This window comes from Hyla sarda, chromosome 7 (genome assembly GCF_029499605.1).
Source record: "Hyla sarda isolate aHylSar1 chromosome 7, aHylSar1.hap1, whole genome shotgun sequence".
NCBI classification, from domain to species: Eukaryota; Metazoa; Chordata; class Amphibia; order Anura; family Hylidae; genus Hyla; species Hyla sarda.
The window spans coordinates 1553569-1577353 of record NC_079195.1 but is presented as its reverse complement, the minus strand read 5'-3'; the positions used below and the strand labels follow the sequence as shown (position 1 = coordinate 1577353).

The 23785-nt window shown below is 44.4% G+C and overlaps 1 protein-coding gene across 3 annotated transcripts; it reads left to right on the top strand.

Moving 5' to 3' along the window:
• Positions 1–4644: 4644 nt before the first annotated feature.
• LOC130281816 (oocyte zinc finger protein XlCOF7.1-like) lies at positions 4645–16232 on the top strand. Of its 3 annotated transcripts, none has more exons than XM_056529470.1 (5): positions 4645–4910; positions 9741–9854; positions 11201–11392; positions 13501–13621; positions 14224–16232. In XM_056529470.1, exons 1-5 carry the CDS (start codon positions 4842–4844, stop codon positions 16128–16130), a joined length of 2403 nt encoding a protein of 800 aa, XP_056385445.1. In that variant the 5' UTR covers positions 4645–4841; the 3' UTR covers positions 16131–16232. The 3 variants fall into 3 exon arrangements, with proteins under 3 accessions (XP_056385445.1, XP_056385446.1, XP_056385447.1); XM_056529471.1 differs by having other exon boundaries at positions 4904–4924; XM_056529472.1 differs by lacking the exons at positions 4645–4910; positions 9741–9854 and having other exon boundaries at positions 11251–11423.
• Positions 16233–23785: the final 7553 nt, after the last annotated feature.

The window sequence follows — 23785 nt, the reverse complement described above, 5'->3', positions numbered from 1 at the left end:
CACACACATACCTCAGGGGGGACAGCTACCACCCACATACCTCGGAGGGTACACTTTCCACCCACATACCTCAGATGGGACAGCTACCACCCATATACCTCAGATTGGACAGCTTACACCCACATACCTAAGATGGGACAGCTTCTCCCCACATCCCTCAGAGGGGACAGCTTCCACCCACATACCTCAGAGGGGACAGCTTCCACCCACATCCCTCAGAGGGGACAGCTTCCACCCACATACCTAAGATGGGACAGCTTCTCCCCACATACCTCAGAGGGGACAGCTTCCACCCACATACCTCAGAGGGGACAGCTTCCATCCACATACCTCAGAGGGGATAGCTTCCCCCCACATACCTCAGATGGGACAGTTTCCACCCAAATCCCTCAGAGGGGACAGCTTTCACCCACATCCCTCAGAGGGGACAGCTTCCACCCACATACCTCAGATGGGACAGTTTCCACCCACATCCCTCAGAGGGGACAGCTTTCACCCACATCCCTCAGAGGGGACAGCTTCCACCCACATACCTCAGATGGGACAGCTTCCACCCACATACCTCAGAGGGGACAGCTTCCACCCACATACCTCAGAGGGGACAGCTTCCACACACATACCTCAGGGGGGACAGCTACCACCCACATACCTCGGAGGGGACACTTTCCACCCACATACCTCAGATGGGACAGCTACCACCCACATACCTCAGATTGGACAGCTTACACCCACATACCTAAGATGGGACAGCTTCTCCCCACATCCCTCAGAGGGGACAGCTTCCACCCACATACCTCAGAGGGGACAGCTTCCACCCACATCCCTCAGAGGGGACAGCTTCCACCCACATACCTAAGATGGGACAGCTTCTCCCCACATCCCTCAGAGGGGACAGCTTCCACCCACATACCTCAGAGGGGACAGCTTCCACCCACATCCCTCAGAGGGGACAGCTTCCACCCACATACCTCAGATGGGACAGCTTCCACCCACATACCTCAGAGGGGACAGCTTCCACCCACATACCTCAGAGGGGACAGCTTCCATCCACATACCTCAGAGGAGATAGCTTCCCCCCACATACCTCAGATGGGACAGTTTCCACCCACATCCCTCAGAGGGGACAGCTTTCACCCACATCCCTCAGAGGGGACAGCTTCCACCCACATACCTCAGATGGGACAGCTTCCACCCACATACCTCAGAGGGGACAGCTTCCACCCACATACCTCAGAGGGGACAGCTTCCATCCACATACCTCAGAGGGGATAGCTTCCCCCCACATACCTCAGATGGGACAGTTTCCACCCACATCCCTCAGAGGGGACAGCTTTCACCCACATCCCTCAGAGGGGACAGCTTCCACCCACATACCTCACATGGGACAGTTTCCACACAAAATCCATTGTCTACAGCCAAGCTATTCCATACAATCGTATATGCTCCAACTAGATATGAACACTTACAACATCTTGAAGGACATTCCTCAATCGGGGCTATCCCCCCTTCAAATCATGACCAATTCCTCAGAGCCACCAGGATACGCTGATACCCACAATTAACTCTTTAGATGGTGTCATTAATACTGATCACAGCATCTAAAGGATTAGCAGGGTTTTGTGATACTCATTGGACCCCCAGCAGCAGGATTGCAGGGATCCGATGAGTCAAAATGGGGGTCGGCTGTCCTGTTACCTGCTCCCTGCTGCTCTTCCTTAATCCGCTCATAAGGTGGGACAGCTTTCACCCACCTACCTCAGATGGGACAGCTTCCACCCACATATCTCAGAGGGGACAGCTTTCACCCACCTACCTCAGATGGGACAGCTTTCACCCACATACCTCAGGGGGGACAGCTTCCACCCATATACCTCAGAGGGGACAGCTTTCACCCACATACCTTAGATGGGACAGCTTCCCCCCACATACCTCAGAGGGGACAGCTTCCCCCTACATACCTCAGAGGGGACAGCTTTCACCCACATACCTTAGATGGGACAGCTTCCACACATACCTCAGAGGGGACAGCTTCCACTCACATACCTCAGAGGGGACAGCTTCTACCCACATACCTCAGAGGGGACAGCTTCCATCCACATACCTCAGAGGGGACAGCTTCTACCCACATACCTCAGAAGAGACAGCTTCCACCCACATACCTCAGAGGGGACAGCTTCCACCCACATACCTCAGAGGGGACAGCTTTCACCCACATATCTCAAATGGGAAAGCTTTCACCCACATATCTTAGATCGGACAGCTTTCACCCACATACCTCAAATGGGACAGCTTCCCCCCATATACCTAAGGTGGGAGAGCTTTCACCCACCTACCTCAGATGGGACAGCTTCCACCCACATGCCTCAGAGGGTACAGCTTCCCCCACATACCTAAGATGGGACAGCTTTCACCAACATACCTCAGAGGGGACAGCTTTCACCCACATACCTCAGAGGGGACAGCTTCCACACATACCTCAGAGGGGACAGCTTCCACACATACCTCAGAGGGAACAGCTTCCACCCACATACCTCAGAGGGGACAGCTTCCATCCACATACCTCAGAGGGGACAGCTTCTACCCACATACCTCAGAAGAGACAGCTTCCACCCACATACCTCAGAGGGGACAGCTTCCACCCACATACCTCAGAGGGGACAGCTTCCACCCACATATCTCAGAGGGGACAGCTTCCACCCACATATCTCAGAGGGGACAGCTTCCACACACATACCTTAGGGGGGACAGCTACCACCCACATACCTCGGAGGGGACACTTTCCACCCACATACCTCAGAGGGGACAGCTACCACCCACATACCTCAGAGGGGACAGCTTCCACCCACATACCTCAGAGGGGACAGCTTCCACCCACATACCTCAGAGGGGACAGCTTCTCCCCACATCCCTCAAAGGGGACAGCTTCCACCCACATACCTCAGATGGGACAGCTTCCACCCACATACCTCAGAGGGGACAGCTTCCACCCACATACCTCAGAGGGGACAGCTTCCATCCACATACCTCAGAGGGGACAGCTTCCACCCACATACCTCAGAGGGGATAGCTTCCCCCCACATACCTCAGAGGGGACAGCTTCCACCCACATACCTCAGAGGAGACAGCTTCCACCCACATACCTCAGAGGGGACAGCTTCCACCCACATACCTCAGAGGGGACAGCTTCCCCCCACATACCTCAGATGGGACAGTTTCCACCCACATCCCTCAGAGGGGACAGCTTTCACCCACATACCTCAGAGGGGACAGCTTCCACCCACATACCTCACAGGGGACAGTTCCACCCAAAATCCATTGTCTACAGCCAAGCTATTCCATACAATCATATCTGCTCCAACTAGAAATGAACACTTACAACATCTTGAAGGACATTCCTCAATCGGGGCTATCCCCCCTTCAAATCATGACCAATTCCTCAGAGCCACCAGGATACGCTGATACCCACAATTAACTCTTTAGATGGTGTCATCAATACTGATCACAGCATCTAAAGGATTAGCAGGGTTTTGTGATACTCATTGGACCCCCAGCAGCACGATTGCAGGGATCCGATGAGTCAAAATGGGGGTCGGCTGTCCTGTTACCTTTTCTCATTTTACAAATAACAAATGTAAAAAAATGAATAAACAAACATATGTGGTATCGCTGCACGTGGGAATGTCTGATCTACTAAGGTTAATGAAACCGCACGATGAACCGTGAAAACGTAAAAATAATCTAAATCGAGAATTGCGTATTTTTTGGTCACTTCCTATACCGGAAAACAAATCATATAAAGTGATCAAAAAAAGTCCCATCAAAACCAAGATCTTACCAATAAAAACTACAGATCATGGCTCAAAAATTAACCCCCCATATACAGCCGCGTATACGGAAAAATAAAATACTAATAGAGGGCAGGAGCGGACAAATTTAAGCATAATAATTTTCATACAAAAAAAAACTATAATTTTTTTTTAAGTAGTAAAATAAAATAAAACCTATATAAATTGGTATCGCTGTAATCGTACGGACCCTCAGAATAAAGATAAGGCGTCATTTATACCGTAAAGTGAGCTGCGGAGAAATTAGGAGGAGAGGAGGAAAAAACAAAAAAAATCGCTGCGTCCCCAAAGAAAGAATAAATCCAAACCGGTGTTTCCAAACCAGGGTGCCTCCAGCTGTTGCAAAACTACAGCTCCCAGCATGCCCGGACAGCCGAAGGCTGTCCGGGCATGCTGGGAGTTGTAGTTTTGCAACAGCTGGAGGCACCTTGGTTGGGAAAGACTGATGTAATCAACAATGAATGTGTACGAGGGGTAATGTGTAATGGATAATATTACAATTCCCAACAGCAGGGTGAAAGGATGGGTTTACACTCAGATGGGTTTTGCAACAGCTGGAGGCACCTTGGTTGGGAAACACCTATCCTAACTTAGTGTTGAGCACAAAAAATGCAAATTATCGCAAATATATGCACTTCACAATTTCGCAAATATTTAGAATATAGTGCATTATATTCGTAATGACAAATATATATATATATTTTTTTTCACATGCAAATTTTTTATGAAAATTTTCGCATGGAAAAATTAAGTGATCTAACATAGCGAATATGCGAATTTCGCAAACATAGGACGAATAATTGTTAATATATTCGCAAAATATCGCGAATTCGAATATGGCCCCTGCCGCACATCACTAATCCAAACCTTGTCCTTAAAACACGTGGAGACCCAAGTGCACATTCATTGGCTGGAAAACACCATGTGACGTCTGATAGTCGTTTGCTCTCCAGTAGCCAATTACAGTGCAGAGAGCATAAAACTACAAGTCCCACAATGCCCTGCGGTGACGGAGTACTTCCTGTGTCACCGGCTGCTGGAGGAGAAGAAAGGAATCTATGGGAGGTGATCACTGATCTGTAATTATATTATGTTACATTGTGTATTATATTTTATGCTTCATTACAGATGTGGTGTGTGTATTATATTACATTATTCTATAGCATAGTGTTATATTATATTACATTACAGATGTGGTGTGTGTATTATATTACATTATTCTATAGCATAGTGTTATATTATATTACATTACAGATGTGGTGTGTGTATTATATTACATTATTCTATAGCATAGTGTTATATTATATTACATTACAGATGTGGTGTGTGTATTATATTACATTATTCTATAGCATAGTGTTATATTATATTACATTACAGATGTGGTGTGTGTATTATATTACATTATTCTATAGCATAGTGTTATATTATATTACATTACAGATGTGGTGTGTGTATTATATTACATTATTCTATATCATAGTGTTATATTATATATTATATTACATTACAGATGTGGTGTGTGTATTATATTACATTATTCTATAGCATAGTGTTATATTATATTACATTACAGATGTGGTGTGTGTATTATATTACATTATTCTATAGCATAGTGTTATATTATATTACATTACAGATGTGGTGTGTGTATTATATTACATTATTCTATAGCATAGTGTTATATTATATTACATTACAGATGTGGTGTGTGTATTATATTACATTATTCTATATCAGTGTTATATTATATATTATATTACATTAGAGATGTGGTGTGTGTATTATATTACATTATTCTATATCATAGTGTTATATTATATATTATATTACATTACAGATGTGGTGTGTGTATTATATTACATTATTCTATATCAGTGTTATATTATATATTATATTACATTAGAGATGTGGTGTGTGTATTATATTACATTATTCTATATCATAGTGTTATATTATATTACATTACAGATGTGGTGTGTGTATTATATTACATTATTCTATATCATAGTGTTATATTATATTACATTACAGATGTGGTGTGTGTATTATATTACATTATACTATATCATAGTGTTATATTATATATTATATTACATTACAGATGTGGTGTGTGTATTATATTACATTATTCTATATCAGTGTTATATTATATATTATATTACATTAGAGATGTGGTGTGTGTATTATATTACATTATTCTATATCATAGTGTTATATTATATATTATATTACATTAGAGATGTGGTGTGTGTATTATATTACATTATTCTATATCATAGTGTTATATTATATATTATATTACATTACAGATGTGGTGTGTGTATTATATTACATTATTCTATAGCATAGTGTTATATTATATTACATTACAGATGTGGTGTGTGTATTATATTACATTATACTATATCATAGTGTTATATTATATATTATATTACATTACAGATGTGGTGTGTGTATTATATTACATTATACTATATCATAGTGTTATATTATATTACATTAGAGATGTGGTGTGTTTTGTGTTACATTATACTATCATAGTGTTATATTATATTACATTAGAGATGTGGTGTGTGTATTATATTACATTATTCTATATCATATATTACATTATGTTGCGTTATGTGTATTATATTACATTATACTATATCATATATTACATTGTGTTGTGTTCTGTGTATTATATTACATTATACTATATCATAGTTATATATTATATTACATTATACTATATCATATATTACATTGTGTTGTGTTCTGTGTATTATATTACATTATACTATATCATATATTACATTATGTTGTGTTATGTGTATTATATTACATTATACTATATCATATATTACATTGTGTTGCGTTCTGTGTATTATATTACATTATACTATATCATATATTACATTGTGTTGCGTTCTGTGTATTATATTACATTATACTATATCATAGTTATATATTATATTACATTATACTATATCATATATTACATTGTGTTGTGTTCTGTGTATTATATTACATTATACTATATCATAGTGTTATGTTGTATATTATATTACATTAGAGATGTGGTGTGTTTTGTGTTACATTATACTATCATAGTTTTATATTGTATATTATATATTATATTACATTACAAATGTGGTGTGTGTATTATATTACATTATACTATATCATAGTTTTATATTATATTACATTGTGTTATGTGTATTATATTACATTACGCTTAATTATATTACATTAAGCGCTGCGGAATCTGTAGGCGCTATATAAATAAATAAAATAGATAATAAATAAAATAAATTATACTATATCATAGTGTTATATTGTATATTATATTACATTATGTTGTGTTATGTGTTTTATGTTATATTATACTATATCATAGTGTTATATTCTATTACATTATGTTGTGTGTGTATTGTGTTACATTGTACTATCATAGTGTTATATTATATATTCTATTATGTTGTGTTATGTGTATTGTGTTACATTATACTTTCATAGTGTTGTATTGTATATTATATTCTATTACATTATGTTGTGTTATATGTTCTATAGGATAATATACTGTTTCATTGTATTATATTCTAATGTTACATATTTCTTTCAGTATGACTTTGTGTTGTTTATGTTGTCTTTGTTATACAGTATATAAGGATGTATACAGGATAGTACATTTGTTGACAAAAAGAAATAATGCCCCCCAATAGAAATGTTAGATTGCTGCAAAACCGGACTGCAGTCATGTCTCAGCCAGGAGCGTGGTTAGGGTCCGGTGTGGCCCCAGGACAAACGTTTTACTGATTGCGGTGACGCTCCGTGCAGCCACAATTATTGCTCCCCTGGCCTCAGGCAGACATGTTATGATTACAGGTGGGGTCTGATTACACAAAAGTGCTTTACACTGCCCTATAAAAAGGCTCTCAGAGGCTACTTTAGGGTAGTGTACCGCTTGGTAAGTGATCAGTGACTGGTAGACATGCTTCTACTATGCACATTTTAACCAGTTGACAGACTTTGTGAGGGGGCGCATCATTGGACTAAACAGGATGGTTGAGAAATGACCAAGCTGTCAGGATATGTTGGGAGCTGTATACATGGGGGCACAGGGGGAACGGCCCAGAGAGAAGTGTATGATCCGCCAACAAGCGGGAACGGCTACTACAGCTTCATTGTCCACCATCCAGAAACAGATGGCTCCTTCATTACACTCCCCTGTCTCTTCATTACACCCCCTGTCTCTTCATTACACTCCCCCTGTCTCTTCATTACACTCCCCTGTCTCTTCATTACACCCCCTGTCTCTTCATTACACGCCCCCTGCCTGTTCATTACACTCCCCCTGCCTCTTCATTACACTCCCCCTGTCTCTTCATTACACTCCCCCTGTCTCTTCATTACACTCCCCTGTCTCTTCATTACACCCCCTGTCTCTTCATTACACTCCCCCTGCCTCTTCATTACACTCCCCCTGTCTCTTCATTACACTCCCCTGTCTCTTCATTACACCCCCTGTCTCTTCATTACACTCCCCCTGCCTCTTCATTACACTCCCCCTGTCTCTTCATTACACTCCCCCTGTCTCTTCATTACACTCCCCCTGTCTCTTCATTACACTCCCCCTGTCTCTTCATTACACTCCCCCGTCTCTTCATTACACTCCCGTCTCTTCATTACACTCCCGTCTCTTCATTACACTCCCGTCTCTTCATTACACTCCCGTCTCTTCATTACACTCCCGTCTCTTCATTACACTCCCCTGTCTCTTCATTACACTCCCCTGTCTCTTCATTACACCCCCCCTGTCTCTTCATTACACCCCCCCGTCTCTTCATTACACCCCCCCTGTCTCTTCATTACACCCCCCTGTCTCTTCATTACACCCCCCTGTCTCTTCATTACACTCCCGTCTCTTCATTTCACCCCGTCTCTTCATTACACTCCCCTGCCCCTCCATTACACCCCCCCATCTCTTCATTACACCCCGTCTCTTCATTACACCCCCCCCCTGCCTCTTCATTACACCCCCCCCTGTCTCTTCATTACACCCCCCCTGTCTCTTCATTACACCCCCCTGTCTCTTCATTACACTCCCGTCTCTTCATTTCACCCCGTCTCTTCATTACACTCCCCTGCCCCTCCATTACACCCCCCCGTCTCTTCATTACACCCCGTCTCTTCATTACACCCCCCCCCTGCCTCTTCATTACACCCCCCCCCCTGCCTCTTCATTACACTCCCCTCTGTCTCGTCATTACACTCCCCTCTGTCTCGTCATTACACCCCCCCCCTGCCTCTTCATTACACCCCCCTGCCTCTTCATTACACCCCCCCTGCCTCTTCATTACACTCCCCTCTGTCTCGTCATTACACTCCCCTCTGTCTCGTCATTACACCCCCCTGCCTCTTCATTACACCCCCCGCCTCTTCATTACACCCCCCCTGCCTCTTCATTACACCCCCCCGCCTCTTCATTACACCCCCCTGCCTCTTCATTACACCCCCCCGCCTCTTCATTACACCCCCCCTGCCTCTTCATTACACCCCCCCGCCTCTTCATTACACCCCCCTGCCTCTTCATTACACCCCCCTGCCTCTTCATTACACCCCCCCCCCGTCTCCTTCATTACCCCCTGAGTGGTATCTCCTTGTGTTGTGATAAGACGAAGCGCTGACAAGCGAGGACCCGAACACCATCAGAACAGCGGCCAAACCTGTATCCTCCTTGTATCCCGACCGTATCTCATCTTGTATCCAGACTAGAGGAGCCCATCAGGGTACTAGAGCCTCCATGTATCCCTTCCTTACAGTCCAGATAGTAATATGAATTGTTTTTAGGGTCCGTAGATACTTTTCTTATACAGGTTATTGGTCTAAAATATTGGTTTCATATTTTAGGATTATGAAACCTTCTATGACCATCGTCTTGTTACCATGGAGACAGAGAGATTCAAGATGAAGGAGGTTATACTGAGCCTCACCCTGGAGATCATCTACCTACTGACGGGGGAGGTGAGGGATTGTGGGAAATGTCACATGACTGGGGGGGTGAGGGATTGTGGGAAATGTCACATGACTGGGGGGGTGAGGGATTGTGGGAAATGTCACATGACTGGGGGGGGGTGAGGGATTGTGGGAAATGTCACATGACTGGGGGGGGGTGAGGGATTGTGGGAAATGTCACATGACTGGGGGGGGGTGAGGGATTGTGGAAAATGTCACATGACTGGGGGGGGTGTAGGATTGTGGGAAATGTCACATGACTGGGGGGGTGAAGGATTGTGGGAAATGTCACATGACTGGGGGGTGAGGGATTGTGGGAAATGTCACATGACGGGGGGGGGGTGAGGGATTGTGGGAAATGTCACATGACGGGGAGGGTGAGGGATTGTGGGAAATGTCACATGACGGGGGGGGGTGAGGGATTGTGGGAAATGTCACATGACTGGGGGGGGGGTGAGGGATTGTGGGAAATGTCACATGACTGGGGGGGGTGAGGGATTGTGGGAAATGTCACATGACTGGGGGGGTGAGGGATTGTGGGAAATGTCACATGACTGGGGGGGGGGTGAGGGATTGTGGGAAAGGTCACATGACGGGGGGGTGAGGGATTGTGGGAAAGGTCACATGACTGGGGGAGGTGAGGGATTGTGGGAAAGGTCACATGACTGGGGGGGGGTGAGGGATTGTGGGAAATGTCACATGACTGGGGGGGGGGGTGAGGGATTGTGGGAAATGTCACATGACTGGGGGGGTGAGGGATTGTGGGAAAGGTCACATGACGGGGGGGGGTGAGGGATTGTGGGAAAGGTCACATGACGGGGGGGGTGAGGGATTGTGGGAAAGGTCACATGACTGGGGGAGGTGAGGGATTGTGGGAAAGGTCACATGACTGGGGGAGGTGAGGGATTGTGGGAAAGGTCACATGACTGGGGGGGGTGAGGGATTGTGGGAAATGTCACATGACTGGGGGGGTGAGGGATTGTGGGAAATGTCACATGACGGGGGGGTGAGGGATTGTGGGAAATGTCACATGACTGGGGAGGGGGGTGAGGGATTGTGGGAAATGTCACATGACTGGGGAGGGGGGTGAGGGATTGTGGGAAAGGTCACATGACTGGGGAGGGGGGTGAGGGATTGTGGGAAAGGTCACATGACTGGGGGGGGGTGAGAGATTGTGGCAAATGTCACATGACTGTAAGGGGTTAGAGATTGTGGCAAATGTCACATGACTGGGGGGGGTGAGGGATTGTGGCAAATGTCACATGACTGGGGAGGGGGGGGAGGAATTGTGGGAAATATAACAAGACTGGGGATGTATATATGTGATATCTATCAGTATCTCTTTCTATACTCAGGATTTTAAACCAGTAATGAAGTCATCAGGTGACTGTGCGACCCCCAACAGCAGCCCCCATGTGTCAGGAGGATGGAGCAGGGCCCGGGGCCCCATCACAGAGCCTCCACCACACTCAACAATACCTGAGAGGAACAACAAGCAGAAGATCCTGGATCTCATCCACAAGTTGTTGCAGCTTCTTACTGGAGAGGTGACCCTGGGGTCTGGTGATGATTAGAGAGGTGACACTGCTAGGACATTATACAGTAATGGAGGGGTCTGGTGATGATTAGAGAGGTGACACTGCTGGACATTATACAGTAATGGAGGGGTCTGGTGATGATTAGAGAGGTGACACTGCTAGGACATTATACAGTAATGGAGGGGTCTGGTGATGAGAGGTGACACTGCTGTGACATTATACAGTAATGGAGGGGTCTGGTGATGACTGGAGAGGTGACACTGCTGGGACATTATACAGTAATGGAGGGGTCTGGTGATGATTAGAGAGGTGACACTGCTGGACATTATACAGTAATGGAGGGGTCTGGTGATGACTGGAGAGGTGACACTGCTGGGACATTATACAGTAATGGAGGGGTCTGGTGATGACTGGAGAGGTGACACTGCTGGGACATTATACAGTAATGGAGGGGTATGGTGATGAGAGGTGACACTGCTGGGACATTATACAGTAATGGAGGGGTCTGGTGATGACTGGAGAGGGGACACTGCTGGGACATTATACAGTAATGGAGGGGTATGGTGATGAGAGGTGACACTGCTGGGACATTATACAGTAATGGAGGGGTCTGGTGATGACTGGAGAGGTGACACTGCTGGGACATTATACAGTAATGGAGGGGTCTGGTGATGACTGGAGAGGTGACACTGCTGGGACATTATACAGTAATGGAGGGGTCTGGTGATGACTGGAGAGGTGACACTGCTGGACATTATACAGTAATGGAGGGGTCTGGTGATGACTGGAGAGGTGACACTGCTGGGACATTATACAGTAATGGAGGGGTCTGGTGATGATTAGAGAGGTGACACTGCTGGGACATTATACAGTAATGGAGGGGTCTGGTGATGACTGGAGAGGTGACATTGCTGGGACATTATACAGTAATGGAGGGGTCTGGTGATGACTGGAGAGGTGACACTGCTGGGACATTATACAGTAATGGAGGGGTCTGGTGATGATTAGAGAGGTGACACTGCTGGGACATTATACAGTAATGGAGGGGTCTGGTGTTGATTAGAGAGGTGACACTGCTGGGACATTATACAGTAATGGAGGGGTCTGGTGATGACTGGAGAGGTGACACTGCTAGGACATTATACAGTAATGGAGGGGTCTGGTGATGACTGGAGAGGTGACACTGCTGGGACATTATACAGTAATGGAGGGGTCTGGTGATGACTGGAGAGGTGACCCTGCTGGGACATTATACAGTAATGGAGGGGTCTGGTGATGATTAGAGAGGTGACACTGCTGGGACATTATACAGTAATGGAGGGGTCTGGTGTTGATTAGAGAGGTGACACTGCTGGGACATTATACAGTAATGGAGGGGTCTGGTGATGACTGGAGAGGTGACACTGCTGGGATATTATACAGTAATGGAGGGTCTGGTGATGACTGGAGAGGTGACACTGCTGGGACATTATACAGTAATGGAGGGGTCTGGTGATGATTAGAGAGGTGACACTGCTGGGACATTATACAGTAATGGAGGGGTCTGGTGATGACTAGAGAGGTGACACTGCTGGGACATTATACAGTGATGGAGGGGTCTGGTGATGATTAGACAGGTGACACTGCTGGGACATTATACAGTAATGGAGGGGTCTGGTGATGACTGGAGAGGTGACACTGCTGGGATATTATACAGTAATGGAGGGGTCTGGTGATGATTAGAGAGGTGACACTGCTGGGACATTATACAGTAATGGAGGGGTCTGGTGATGATTAGAGAGGTGACACTGCTGGGACATTATACAGTAATGGAGGGGTCTGGTGATGATTAGAGAGGTGACACTGCTGGGACATTATACAGTAATGGAGGGGTCTGGTGATGAGAGGTGACACTGCTGGGACATTATACAGTAATGGAGAGGTCTGGTGATGACTGGAGAGGTGACACTGCTGGGACATTATACAGTAATGGAGGGGTCTGGTGATGATTAGAGAGGTGACACTGCTGGGACATTATACAGTAATGGAGGGGTCTGGTGATGATTAGAGAGGTGACACTGCTGGGACATTATACAGTAATGGAGGGGTCTGGTGATGACGGTATCATTGTGTGTCAGGTTCCTATAAGGTGTCAGGATGTGGCGGTCTATTTCTCCATGGAGGAGTGGGAGTATGTAGAAGGACACAAGGATCTGTACCAGGACATTATGGAGGACCCCCGGCCCCGCACATCTCCGGGTAAGAGGAGACTCTTTCTCATAAATTCTATTCACTAGTTGTACTATAAGTGAACACCCTGAACGCTTTGTGGATGTTTTTGTGGCACAGATATATCATTATTCAGGAGATTTCTTTCCATTAGAAACCAAATGATATTTTTGTAATAGCGCCGATTCGGTGAGATCCCTGGTTTGTAATCATATTGGCCCGAGGACAAGTTTATCTCATTTTCTGGGAGTTATTTGGGTTGTTCAGCTGTAAAAATATTCTAAGTGTTCAGGTTGGTTTAAAGAATAAAATGCGGGATACTCACCTGCCCATTTCCCTGTTTCTGCTCTCCTGACGGTGTCCGAGCCCTCACTGTTCAGCACTTTTTGGTCCCCATCGTGACACACAGGATGTGCCCGCTCAGCCAATCACTGGGCAGATAGGTGTCCTGCCTCTTCCTGTGATTGGTATCTCCGTGTGTTGTGATAAGACGAAGAAGCGCTGACCAGCGAGGACCCGTACACCGTCAGAACAGCGGCCGCAGGGGCCCGGAAGGTGAGTATTTCTCACTTTTCCTGTGTACAATTTTATGTAACGTCTTTTCTAATTTCCTGTTCACTTATTTTATGCAGATGGATTTGGAAACAAAGATGAGAAAGAAGAAGAGAATTCCAACACATCATCACTGAGCCACCGAGAACATGAGGACAGAGAGGATCATGGGAATGTAGGAGGAGTTAGCGAGCAGTCGGCCTCATACAGTACAGGAGAAGTTACTACAGTGACACAATATCCATCTATTAAGACTGAAGACAACCCCTGGTGGGATAGAGGAAACCGTACAGAGCCCAAGGTCCACAACCATATGGATCATACAATGTGTGGATCTCCTCATGTAATGGAGGAACCGGGGTCTTGTAAGGAACGAAACGTCAGAAACCCCAATATTTATACTCTCATTGATCAAACCCCTCAATATCCATTGACTCATATTAAGGAGGAACCAGGGTCATATGATGAAGAGAACGTCACAGAACCCAACAGTTATAGAACTACAGATCATCCACAAGACCCAACAACTCATATTAAGGAGGAACCACTCTTATGTGATGGAGAGAACGTCACAGAACCCAACAGTTATAGAACTACAGATCATCCACAAGACCCAACAACTCATATTAAGAAGGAACCAGGGTCATATGATGGAGGAAATATCATAGAACCCAACAGTTATATATCTACAGATCATAGACAAGACCCAACAACTCATATTAAGGAGAAACCAGGGTCATATGATGGAGGAAATATCATAGAACCCAACAGTTATACACCTATAGACCATACACAAGATACAACAACTCATATTAAGAAGGAACCAGGGTCATATGATGGAGGAAATATCATAGAACCCAACAGTTATATATCTACAGATCATACACAACGAGATCCAACAACTCATATTAAGGAGGAACCAGGGTCATATGATGGAGGAAATATCATAGAACCCAACAGTTATAGAACTACAGATCATACACAACGAGATCCAACAACTCATATTAAGGAGGAACCAGGGTCATATGATGGAGAGAACGTCACAAAACCCACCAGTTATAGAACTACAGATCATATTAAGAAGGAACCAGAGTCACATGATGGAGAGAACTTCACAGAACCCAACAGTTATAGAACTACAGATCATACACAACGAGATCCAACAACTCATATTAAGGAGGAACCAGTCCTCTGTGATGGAGAGAACGTCACAGAACCCAACAGTTATATATCTACAGATCATATTAAGAAGGTACCAGAGACATCTGATGGAGGAAATATCACAGATCCCACCAGTTATATATCTACAGATCATACGCAAGATACAATTTATATTAAGGAGGGACCAGTATTAGACAGAACATCATCGTTACAAAGACACAAATCTTCACCTGAGGGACCAGAAGACAAAGACGTCAGGAAGAAAAGGAAGAAGACCGGAGACCAGGACGACCCTGATATAACAACGAGCAGCGAGAAGTATTTCTGCACCATTCAGCAGACGACAGATTCATTGGAGATTCTCTATAACTGCCCCGAATGTCCGGAACGTTTCACCAGAAACTTGGACCTCGCCAAGCACCAGATCATCCACACCGGTGGGATGCCGTTTATTTGTTCCGTATGTGGCAGATGTTTTAGGGGTAAATCGGATCTTCTCATCCACCAGGCGTCGCACGGGGCCAGTAACTACTTTGTATGTCCGCGCTGCGACCTTTCCTTTGCCTCCCAATCATCTCTTTTCATACACGAGAAAACTCACCAACAGAAGAAGCCGCTGCCCTGCCCAGACTGCGGTAAAACATTTCCCACCAAAAAGAGGCTCACCGGGCACCGGCAAATCCACAGCGACGTGAGACCCTACAAATGCCTGAAATGTGGTGATACCTTCAAGAGGAAAGCCCACCTTCAGAAACACCAAACCATTCATGAGAAAGCAAAACAGCAGCGGGCCTGCATCCGGTGCGGAGACCATGTCAGGAGTTAAAGGGGTACTCCCCCTGGAAAACATTATATATATTTTTTAAATCAACTGATGACAGAAAGTTAAACAGATTTGTCAACTAGAACAACAATAGGAGACGTAGGTGCACTCACCGCAAAGTTAAGACTGTCGCATTTCGGTGTCCAGTGTCGGGTAGCCGGGTCACGGCATTCGGCGCTGGTTCTTGTGGCGCTCAGAGGCTACGCCAACCGTTTCGCACGTAGGTGCGTGCTTCTTCCGGCCTCATGTGAGGCCGGAAGAAGCACGCACCTACGTGCGAAACTGCCGGTGTAGCCTCTGAGCGCCACAAAATACCAGCGCCGAATGCCGTGACCCGGCTACCCGACACCGGGATGCGACAGTCTAACTTTGCGGTGAGTGCACCTACGTCTCCTATTGTTGTTCTAGTTGATACTTCATATCTTGTCCATGCCCCCCGCAGGAGACGGGTATCGGAGGTCACCGCGGACCTTGCTGCAGACGCCATTAGGTGATATTGTTCCCCATGTGTGCTCTCCCTGCACCTCTACCTTGAGATTTGTAAACTACTTCTAAAAACTTCCTGTGGTGTATACAGCAGCTGATAAGTACCGGAAGGATTAAGATTTTTTTTTTTTTTTAATAGACGTCATTTACAAATGTTGTTTAACTTTCTGGCACCAGTTGATTTAAAAATAAATAAATAAAAAGGTTTCCAGCGGAGTACCCCTTTAAAAGGGGTACTCCGCCCCTAGACATCTTATCCTCTATCCAAAGGATAGGGGATAAGATGTCTGATCACAGGAGTCCCCATGCAGCACCCATCGTTCGTTTAGAAGGCTGGGTGCGGACAACTGGGGTTGTGGTGTCACGGCCACGCCCCTCATAACGTCACACCACGCCCCCTTCAATGCAAGTCTATGGGAGTATTGCCCAAAGCCCGGGACATGCAGTTCTGGGCACCGGGCAGCTACATTTTTCATGCATTTAACCCTACATTGGGCAAGCAGAGTCTCATTTTAAGACTGCGGTGCTCCGGGTGTATGGAGCGGGTTCCTGACTTTAGTCCGCTTCATACCCAGAGCCCCCAGCTGATTGCTGTAACCAGGGGCCGCTGCCATGGGCACTCTCATTAAAAAAAATTTTGCTATTGCACTCCTTATGGTTAATAAAAAATATTTCTAATGTACTTTGTTTAAAATAAATAATAATAATAAAATAAAAAATGTTCTATGTTTTATTTGTGTTTAAAGAAGCTGCCACTAGGTGTCTCCCTACTTGTCCAGAGCACATCCCCCCCCCCCCATCTCTTGCACAGACTTTGGACTCCTGCTGGCCTGGCAGAAGTACAAAATCAGGAAATGCTGAGGGGGGGGGGGGGGGGGTGCTGCCTTAGCCAATCACAGCTCATCTCACACTGAACTGCTCTGGGCTGTATGTAGCAGAGGGAGGGAGGAAGTTCTCCCCTTCCCAGTCGGTGAATCTGACGGAGACTGAGCAGCAGCCTTTTTGCGTTTTTTCATAACATCATATCCCAGAAAAAAGTTAAGTAAAAAGCGATCAGAAAGTCAGGTCAATACCACAATGGAACCGATACAAACAGCAGATTACGGCGCAAAAATTAAGCCCTCATACAGCTCAGTATAGGGAAAAATAAAAATGTTATAGGGGGTCAGAAAATGGCAACTAAAATTTTTTTTCCACGTCACAAATAATTTTTTCTTCGTTTCGGAGCATACGTTATGGAAAAATGAAAGGTGTCCTTACAAAGTCCAATTGGTCCCGCAACAAACAAGCCCCATATGGGTCTGTAGATGGAAAAATAAGACTTAGGCTGGGTTCACACCACGTTTTGTAACTACGGTTCCCGTATACGGCTGGGAGGAGGGGTGGGCGGGGCCTAATCGCGGCGCCCGCACTCAGCCGTATAGGGGAACCGTAGTTAATGTATGTCTATGAGCCGACTGGAGTGAACCGCAGCCTCCGGTCGGTTTCGTTTTCGGCCGTATGCGGTTTCCCGACCGAAGGAAAAACGTGGTCGACCTCAGGCTGCGGTTCACTCTGGTCGGCTCATAGACATACATTAACTACGGTTCCCCTATACGGCTGAGTGCGGGCGCCGCGATTAGGCCCCGCCCCCCTCCTCCCAGCCGTATACGGGAACCGTAGGTACAAAATGTAGTTTGAACCCAGCCTTACAGCTATTATAGGGCGAGGAGGGAAAAAAAACGAAAGTGCAAAAACTAAATAAATAAATTAATAAAGACCTTATTTACAATCCAAAGATGATTTCCAGGTCCACCACAGGCTCCATGTGTTGCAGGGTCCTGAATGCCCCATGTCTTTTAAAGGGGTACTCTGCTTCTAGACACCATATCCTCTATCCAAAGTGGACCCCCGCAATCTCCCTGCTGCATTCGGTGTTCATTTAGAGCATTGGGTGGAGCGGCGGGGGCTCATGACATCACAGCCCCCCCTCTATGCAAGTCTATGGGATGGCGCGTGGAGGGAGGGAGTGTGATGTCACAATACTCCGTCCCCGTGGTCGGGAGGCATAAGACTTGGAGCCTCCAGCGCTTCCTGCAGTGCTCACAGGTGGGTGCTGCATGTTAGATTGCGGGGGTCCCCAGTGGCGGGCCCCCCGCGATCAGACGTCTTATCCTTTGGATAGGGGATAAGATGTCTTAGGGCTGGAATACCCCTTTAAAGGTCCCGTGTGATTTGTGGCCATAGTATCATATAAGTGGAGGCGACCTACCATGTCTGCTGCACTGTTGTGTCCTGTAAATAAAACATACACCAGGGTGCCTCCAGCTGTTGCAAAACTGCAACTCCCAGCATGCCCGGCCAGCCAAAAACTGAGTGTAATCCCAACCTTTCACCCTGCTGTTGGGAATTGTAGTATTATCCATTACACTTACCCCTCGCACACATTCATTGTTGATTACATCAGTGTTTCCCAAACAGGGCGACTACAGCTGTTGCAAAACTACAACTCCCAGCATGCCCAGACAGCCAACAGCTTTATACAGGAGCCCATTAGCTTCACCCTAGGACCTTATTTGGCTTCCGTCCAGGTCTAGGACAAAGTCAAGACACAGGATCTAAAGCAGTGTTTCCCAACCAGGGTGCCTCCAGCTGTTGCAAAACTACAACTCCCAGCATGCAGTGTGTGCAGTGTTATAGCCCCCTATGGGATAATAATGATCAGTATAAGAGATAAGTGTGTGCAGTGTTATAGTCTCCTATGGGATAACAATGATCAGTGTAAGATCAGTGTGTGCAGTATTATAGCCCCCTATGGGATAACAATGATCAGTATAAGAGATCAGTGTGTGCAGTGTTATAGCCCCCTATGGGATAACAATGATCAGTATAAGAGATCAGTGTGTCCAGTGTTATAGTCTCCTATGGGATAACAATGATCAGTATAAGAGATCAGTGTGTGCAGTGTTATAGGTCCCTATGGGATAATAATGATCACTATAAGAGATCAGTGTGTGCAGTGTTATAGTCTCCTATGGGATAACAATGATCAATGTAAAGATCAGGGTGTGCAGTGTTATAGGTCCCTATGGGATAACAATGATCAGTAAGTGCAGTGCTATAGGTCCCTATGGGATAACAATGATCAGCGTGTGCAGTGTTATAGTCTCCTATGGGATAATAATGATCTCTATAAGAGATCAGTGTGTGCAGTGTTATAGTTTCCTATGGGATAACAATGATCAGTGTGTGCAGTGTTATAGTCTCCTATGGGATAACAATGATCAGTGTGTGCAGTGTTATAGTCTCCTATGGGATAACAATGATCAGTATAAGAGATCAGTGTGTGCAGTGTTATAGCCCCCTATGGGATAACAATTATCAGTATAAGAGATCAGTGTGTGCAGTGTTATAGCCCCCTATGGGATAACAATGATCAGTATAAGAGATCAGTGTGTGCAGTGTTATAGGTCCCTATGGGATAACAATGATCAATAAGTGCAGTGATATAGGTCCCTATGGGATAACAATGATCAGCGTGTGCAGTGTTATAGTCTCATATGGGATAATAATGATCTCTATAGGAGATCAGTGTGTGCAGTGTTATAGTCTCCTATGGGATAATAATGATCAGTATAAGAGATCAGTGTGTACAGTGTTATAGTCTCCTATGGGATAACAATGATCAGTATAAGAGATCAGTGTGTGCAGTGTTATAGTCCCCTATGGGATAATAATGATCAGTATAAGAGATCAGTGTGTGCAGTGTTATACTCTCCTATGGGATAACAATGATCAGTATAAGAGATCAGTGTGTGCAGTGTAATAGGTCCCTATGGGATAACAATGATCAGTATAAGAGATCAGTGTGTGCAGTGTTATAGTCTCCTATGGGATAATAATGATCAGTATAAGAGATCAGTGTGTGCAGTGTTATAGTTTCCTATGGGATAACAATGATCAGTGTAAGACATCAGTGTGTGCAGTGTTATAGTTTCCTATGGGATAACAATGATCAGTGTGTGCAGTGTTATAGTCTCCTATGGGATAACAATGATCAGTGTGTGCAGTGTTATAGTCTCCTATGGGATAACAATGATCAGTGTGTACAGTGTTATAGTCTCCTATGGGATAACAATGATCAGTATAAGAGATCAGTGTGTGCAGTGTTATAGTCTCCTATGGGATAACAATGATCAGTATAAGAGATCAGTGTGTGCAGTGTTATAGTCTCCCATGGGATAACAATGATCACTATAAGAGATCAGTGTGTGCAGTGTTATAGTCTCCTATGGGATAACAATGATCAATGTAAAGATCAGTGTGTGCAGTGTTATAGTCTCCTATGGGATAACAATGATCAGTATAAGAGATCAGTGTGTGCAGTGTTATAGCCCCCTATGGGATAACAATGATCAGTAAAAGAGATCAGTGTGTGCAGTGTTATAGCCCCCTATGGGATAACAATGATCAGTATAAGAGATCAGGGTGTGCAGTGTTATAGGTCCCTATGGGATAACAATGATCAGTAAGTGCAGTGCTATAGGTCCCTATGGGATAACAATGATCAGCGTGTGCAGTGTTATAGTCTCCTATGGGATAATAATTATCTCTATAAGAGATCAGTGTGTGCAGTGTTATAGTTTCCTATGGGATAACAATGATCAGTGTGTGCAGTGTTATAGTCTCCTATGGGATAACAATGATCAGTGTGTGCAGTGTTATAGTCTTCTATGGGATAACAATGATCAGTATAAGAGATCAGTGTGTGCAGTGTTATAGCCCCCTATGGGATAACAATTATCAGTATAAGAGATCAGTGTGTGCAGTGTTATAGCCCCCTATGGGATAACAATGATCAGTATAAGAGATCAGTGTGTGCAGTGTTATAGGTCCCTATGGGATAACAATGATCAATAAGTGCAGTGCTATAGGTCCCTATGGGATAACAATGATCAGCGTGTGCAGTGTTATAGTCTCCTATGGGATAATAATGATCTCTATAGGAGATCAGTGTGTGCAGTGTTATAGTCTCCTATGGGATAATAATGATCAGTATAAGAGATCAGTGTGTACAGTGTTATAGTCTCCTATGGGATAACAATGATCAGTATAAGAGATCAGTGTGTTTAGTGTTATAGTCCCCTATGGGATAATAATGATCAGTATAAGAGATCAGTGTGTGCAGTGGTATACTCTCCTATGGGATAACAATGATCAGTATAAGAGATCAGTGTGTGCAGTGTAATAGGTCCCTATGGGATAACAATGATCAGTATAAGAGATCAGTGTGTGCAGTGTTATAGTCTCCTATGGGATAATAATGATCAGTATAAGAGATCAGTGTGTGCAGTGTTATAGTTTCCTATGGGATAACAATGATCAGTGTAAGAGATCAGTGTGTGCAGTGTTATAGTTTCCTATGGGATAACAATGATCAGTGTGTGCAGTGTTATAGTCTCCTATGGGATAACAATGATCAGTGTGTACAGTGTTATAGTCTCCTATGGGATAACAATGATCAGTATAAGAGATCAGTGTGTGCAGTGTTATAGTCTCCTATGGGATAACAATGATCAGTATAAGAGATCAGTGTGTGCAGTGTTATAGTCTCCCATGGGATAACAATGATCAGTATAAGAGACCAGTGTGTGCAGTGTTATAGCCTCCTATGGGATAACAATGATCAGTGTGTGCAGTGTTATAGTCTCCTATGGGATAACAATGATCAGTGTGTGCAGTGTTATAGTCTCCTATGGGATAACAATGATCAGTGTGTGCAGTGTTATAGTCTCCTATGGGATAACAATGATCAGTGTGTACAGTGTTATAGTCTCCTATGGGATAACAATGATCAGTATAAGAGATAAGTGTGTGCAGTGTTATAGTCTCCTATGGGATAACAATGATCAGTATAAGAGATCAGTGTGTGCAGTGTTATAGCCTCCTATGGGATAACAATGATCAGTGTGTGCAGTGTTATAGTCTCCTATGGGATAACAATGATCAGTGTGTACAGTGTTATAGTCTCCTATGGGATAACAATGATCAGTATAAGAGATAAGTGTGTGCAGTGTTATAGTCTCCTATGGGATAACAATGATCAGTATAAGAGATCAGTGTGTGCAGTGTTATAGTCTCCTATGGGATAACAATGATCAGTGTGTGCAGTGTTACAGTCTCCTATATATAACATTGCAAAAAAAAGCAGAAAAAAAAGTGAAAGATCATTTAACCCCTTCCCTAATAAAAGTTTGAATCACCCCCCTTTTCCCAATAAAAAAAAGTGTAAATGGAAATAAACATATATGGTATCGCCGTGTGCGGAAATGTCCGAATTATAAAAATATATCGTTAATTAAACTGCACGGTCAATGGCGTGCGCGCAAAAAAATTCCAAAGTCCAAAATAGTGTATTTTTGGTCACTTTTTAGATCATGAAAAAATGAATAAAAAGCTATGAAAAAGTCCGATGAATACATAAATGAAACCGCTAAAAACTTCAGATCACGGCGCAAAAAATGAGCCCTCATAGCGCCCCGTACGCGGAAAAATAAAAAAGTTATAGGGGTCAGAAGATGACATTTTTAAACGTATACATTTTCCTGCATGTAGTTATGATTTTTTCCTGAAGACAATATCACCTATATAAGTCGGGGATCATTGTAACCGTATGGACCTACAGAATAAAGAGAAGGGGTCATTTTTACCGAAAAATTCACTGTGTAGAAACGGAAGCCCCCAAAAGTTACAAAATTGAATTTTTTCTTAAATTTTGTTGCACAATGATTCTTTTTTGCGTTTCACCGTAGATTTTTTGGGTAAAAGCATCATATGGATTTTTAGCTGCAAAATTGAAAGGGTTCTGATTTTTAAAAGGTGAGGAGGAAAAAACGAAAGTGCAAAAACTGGAAAACCCTGCGTCCCCAAGGGGTTAATGTCATCCGTTTGCATCCGTTACGCAGCCTTAGACAGTGAGGAGGAAAAAAACTTAAGAAACGGGAAAAAAAATTCAGGGGTCGTGAAGGGGTTAAGTTTGGGTTTTGAACGAAATCCCTGATTTACCAAAAATATATGGAATAATCATCATTACCGGTCAGTGAGGGGAGGGAGTTCAGCAGTGAGGGAGTTAATGCAGACAGGAGCCCTGAGTACAGGGGCGGGGCTTGTGTCATGTGACAGATCACATGGGC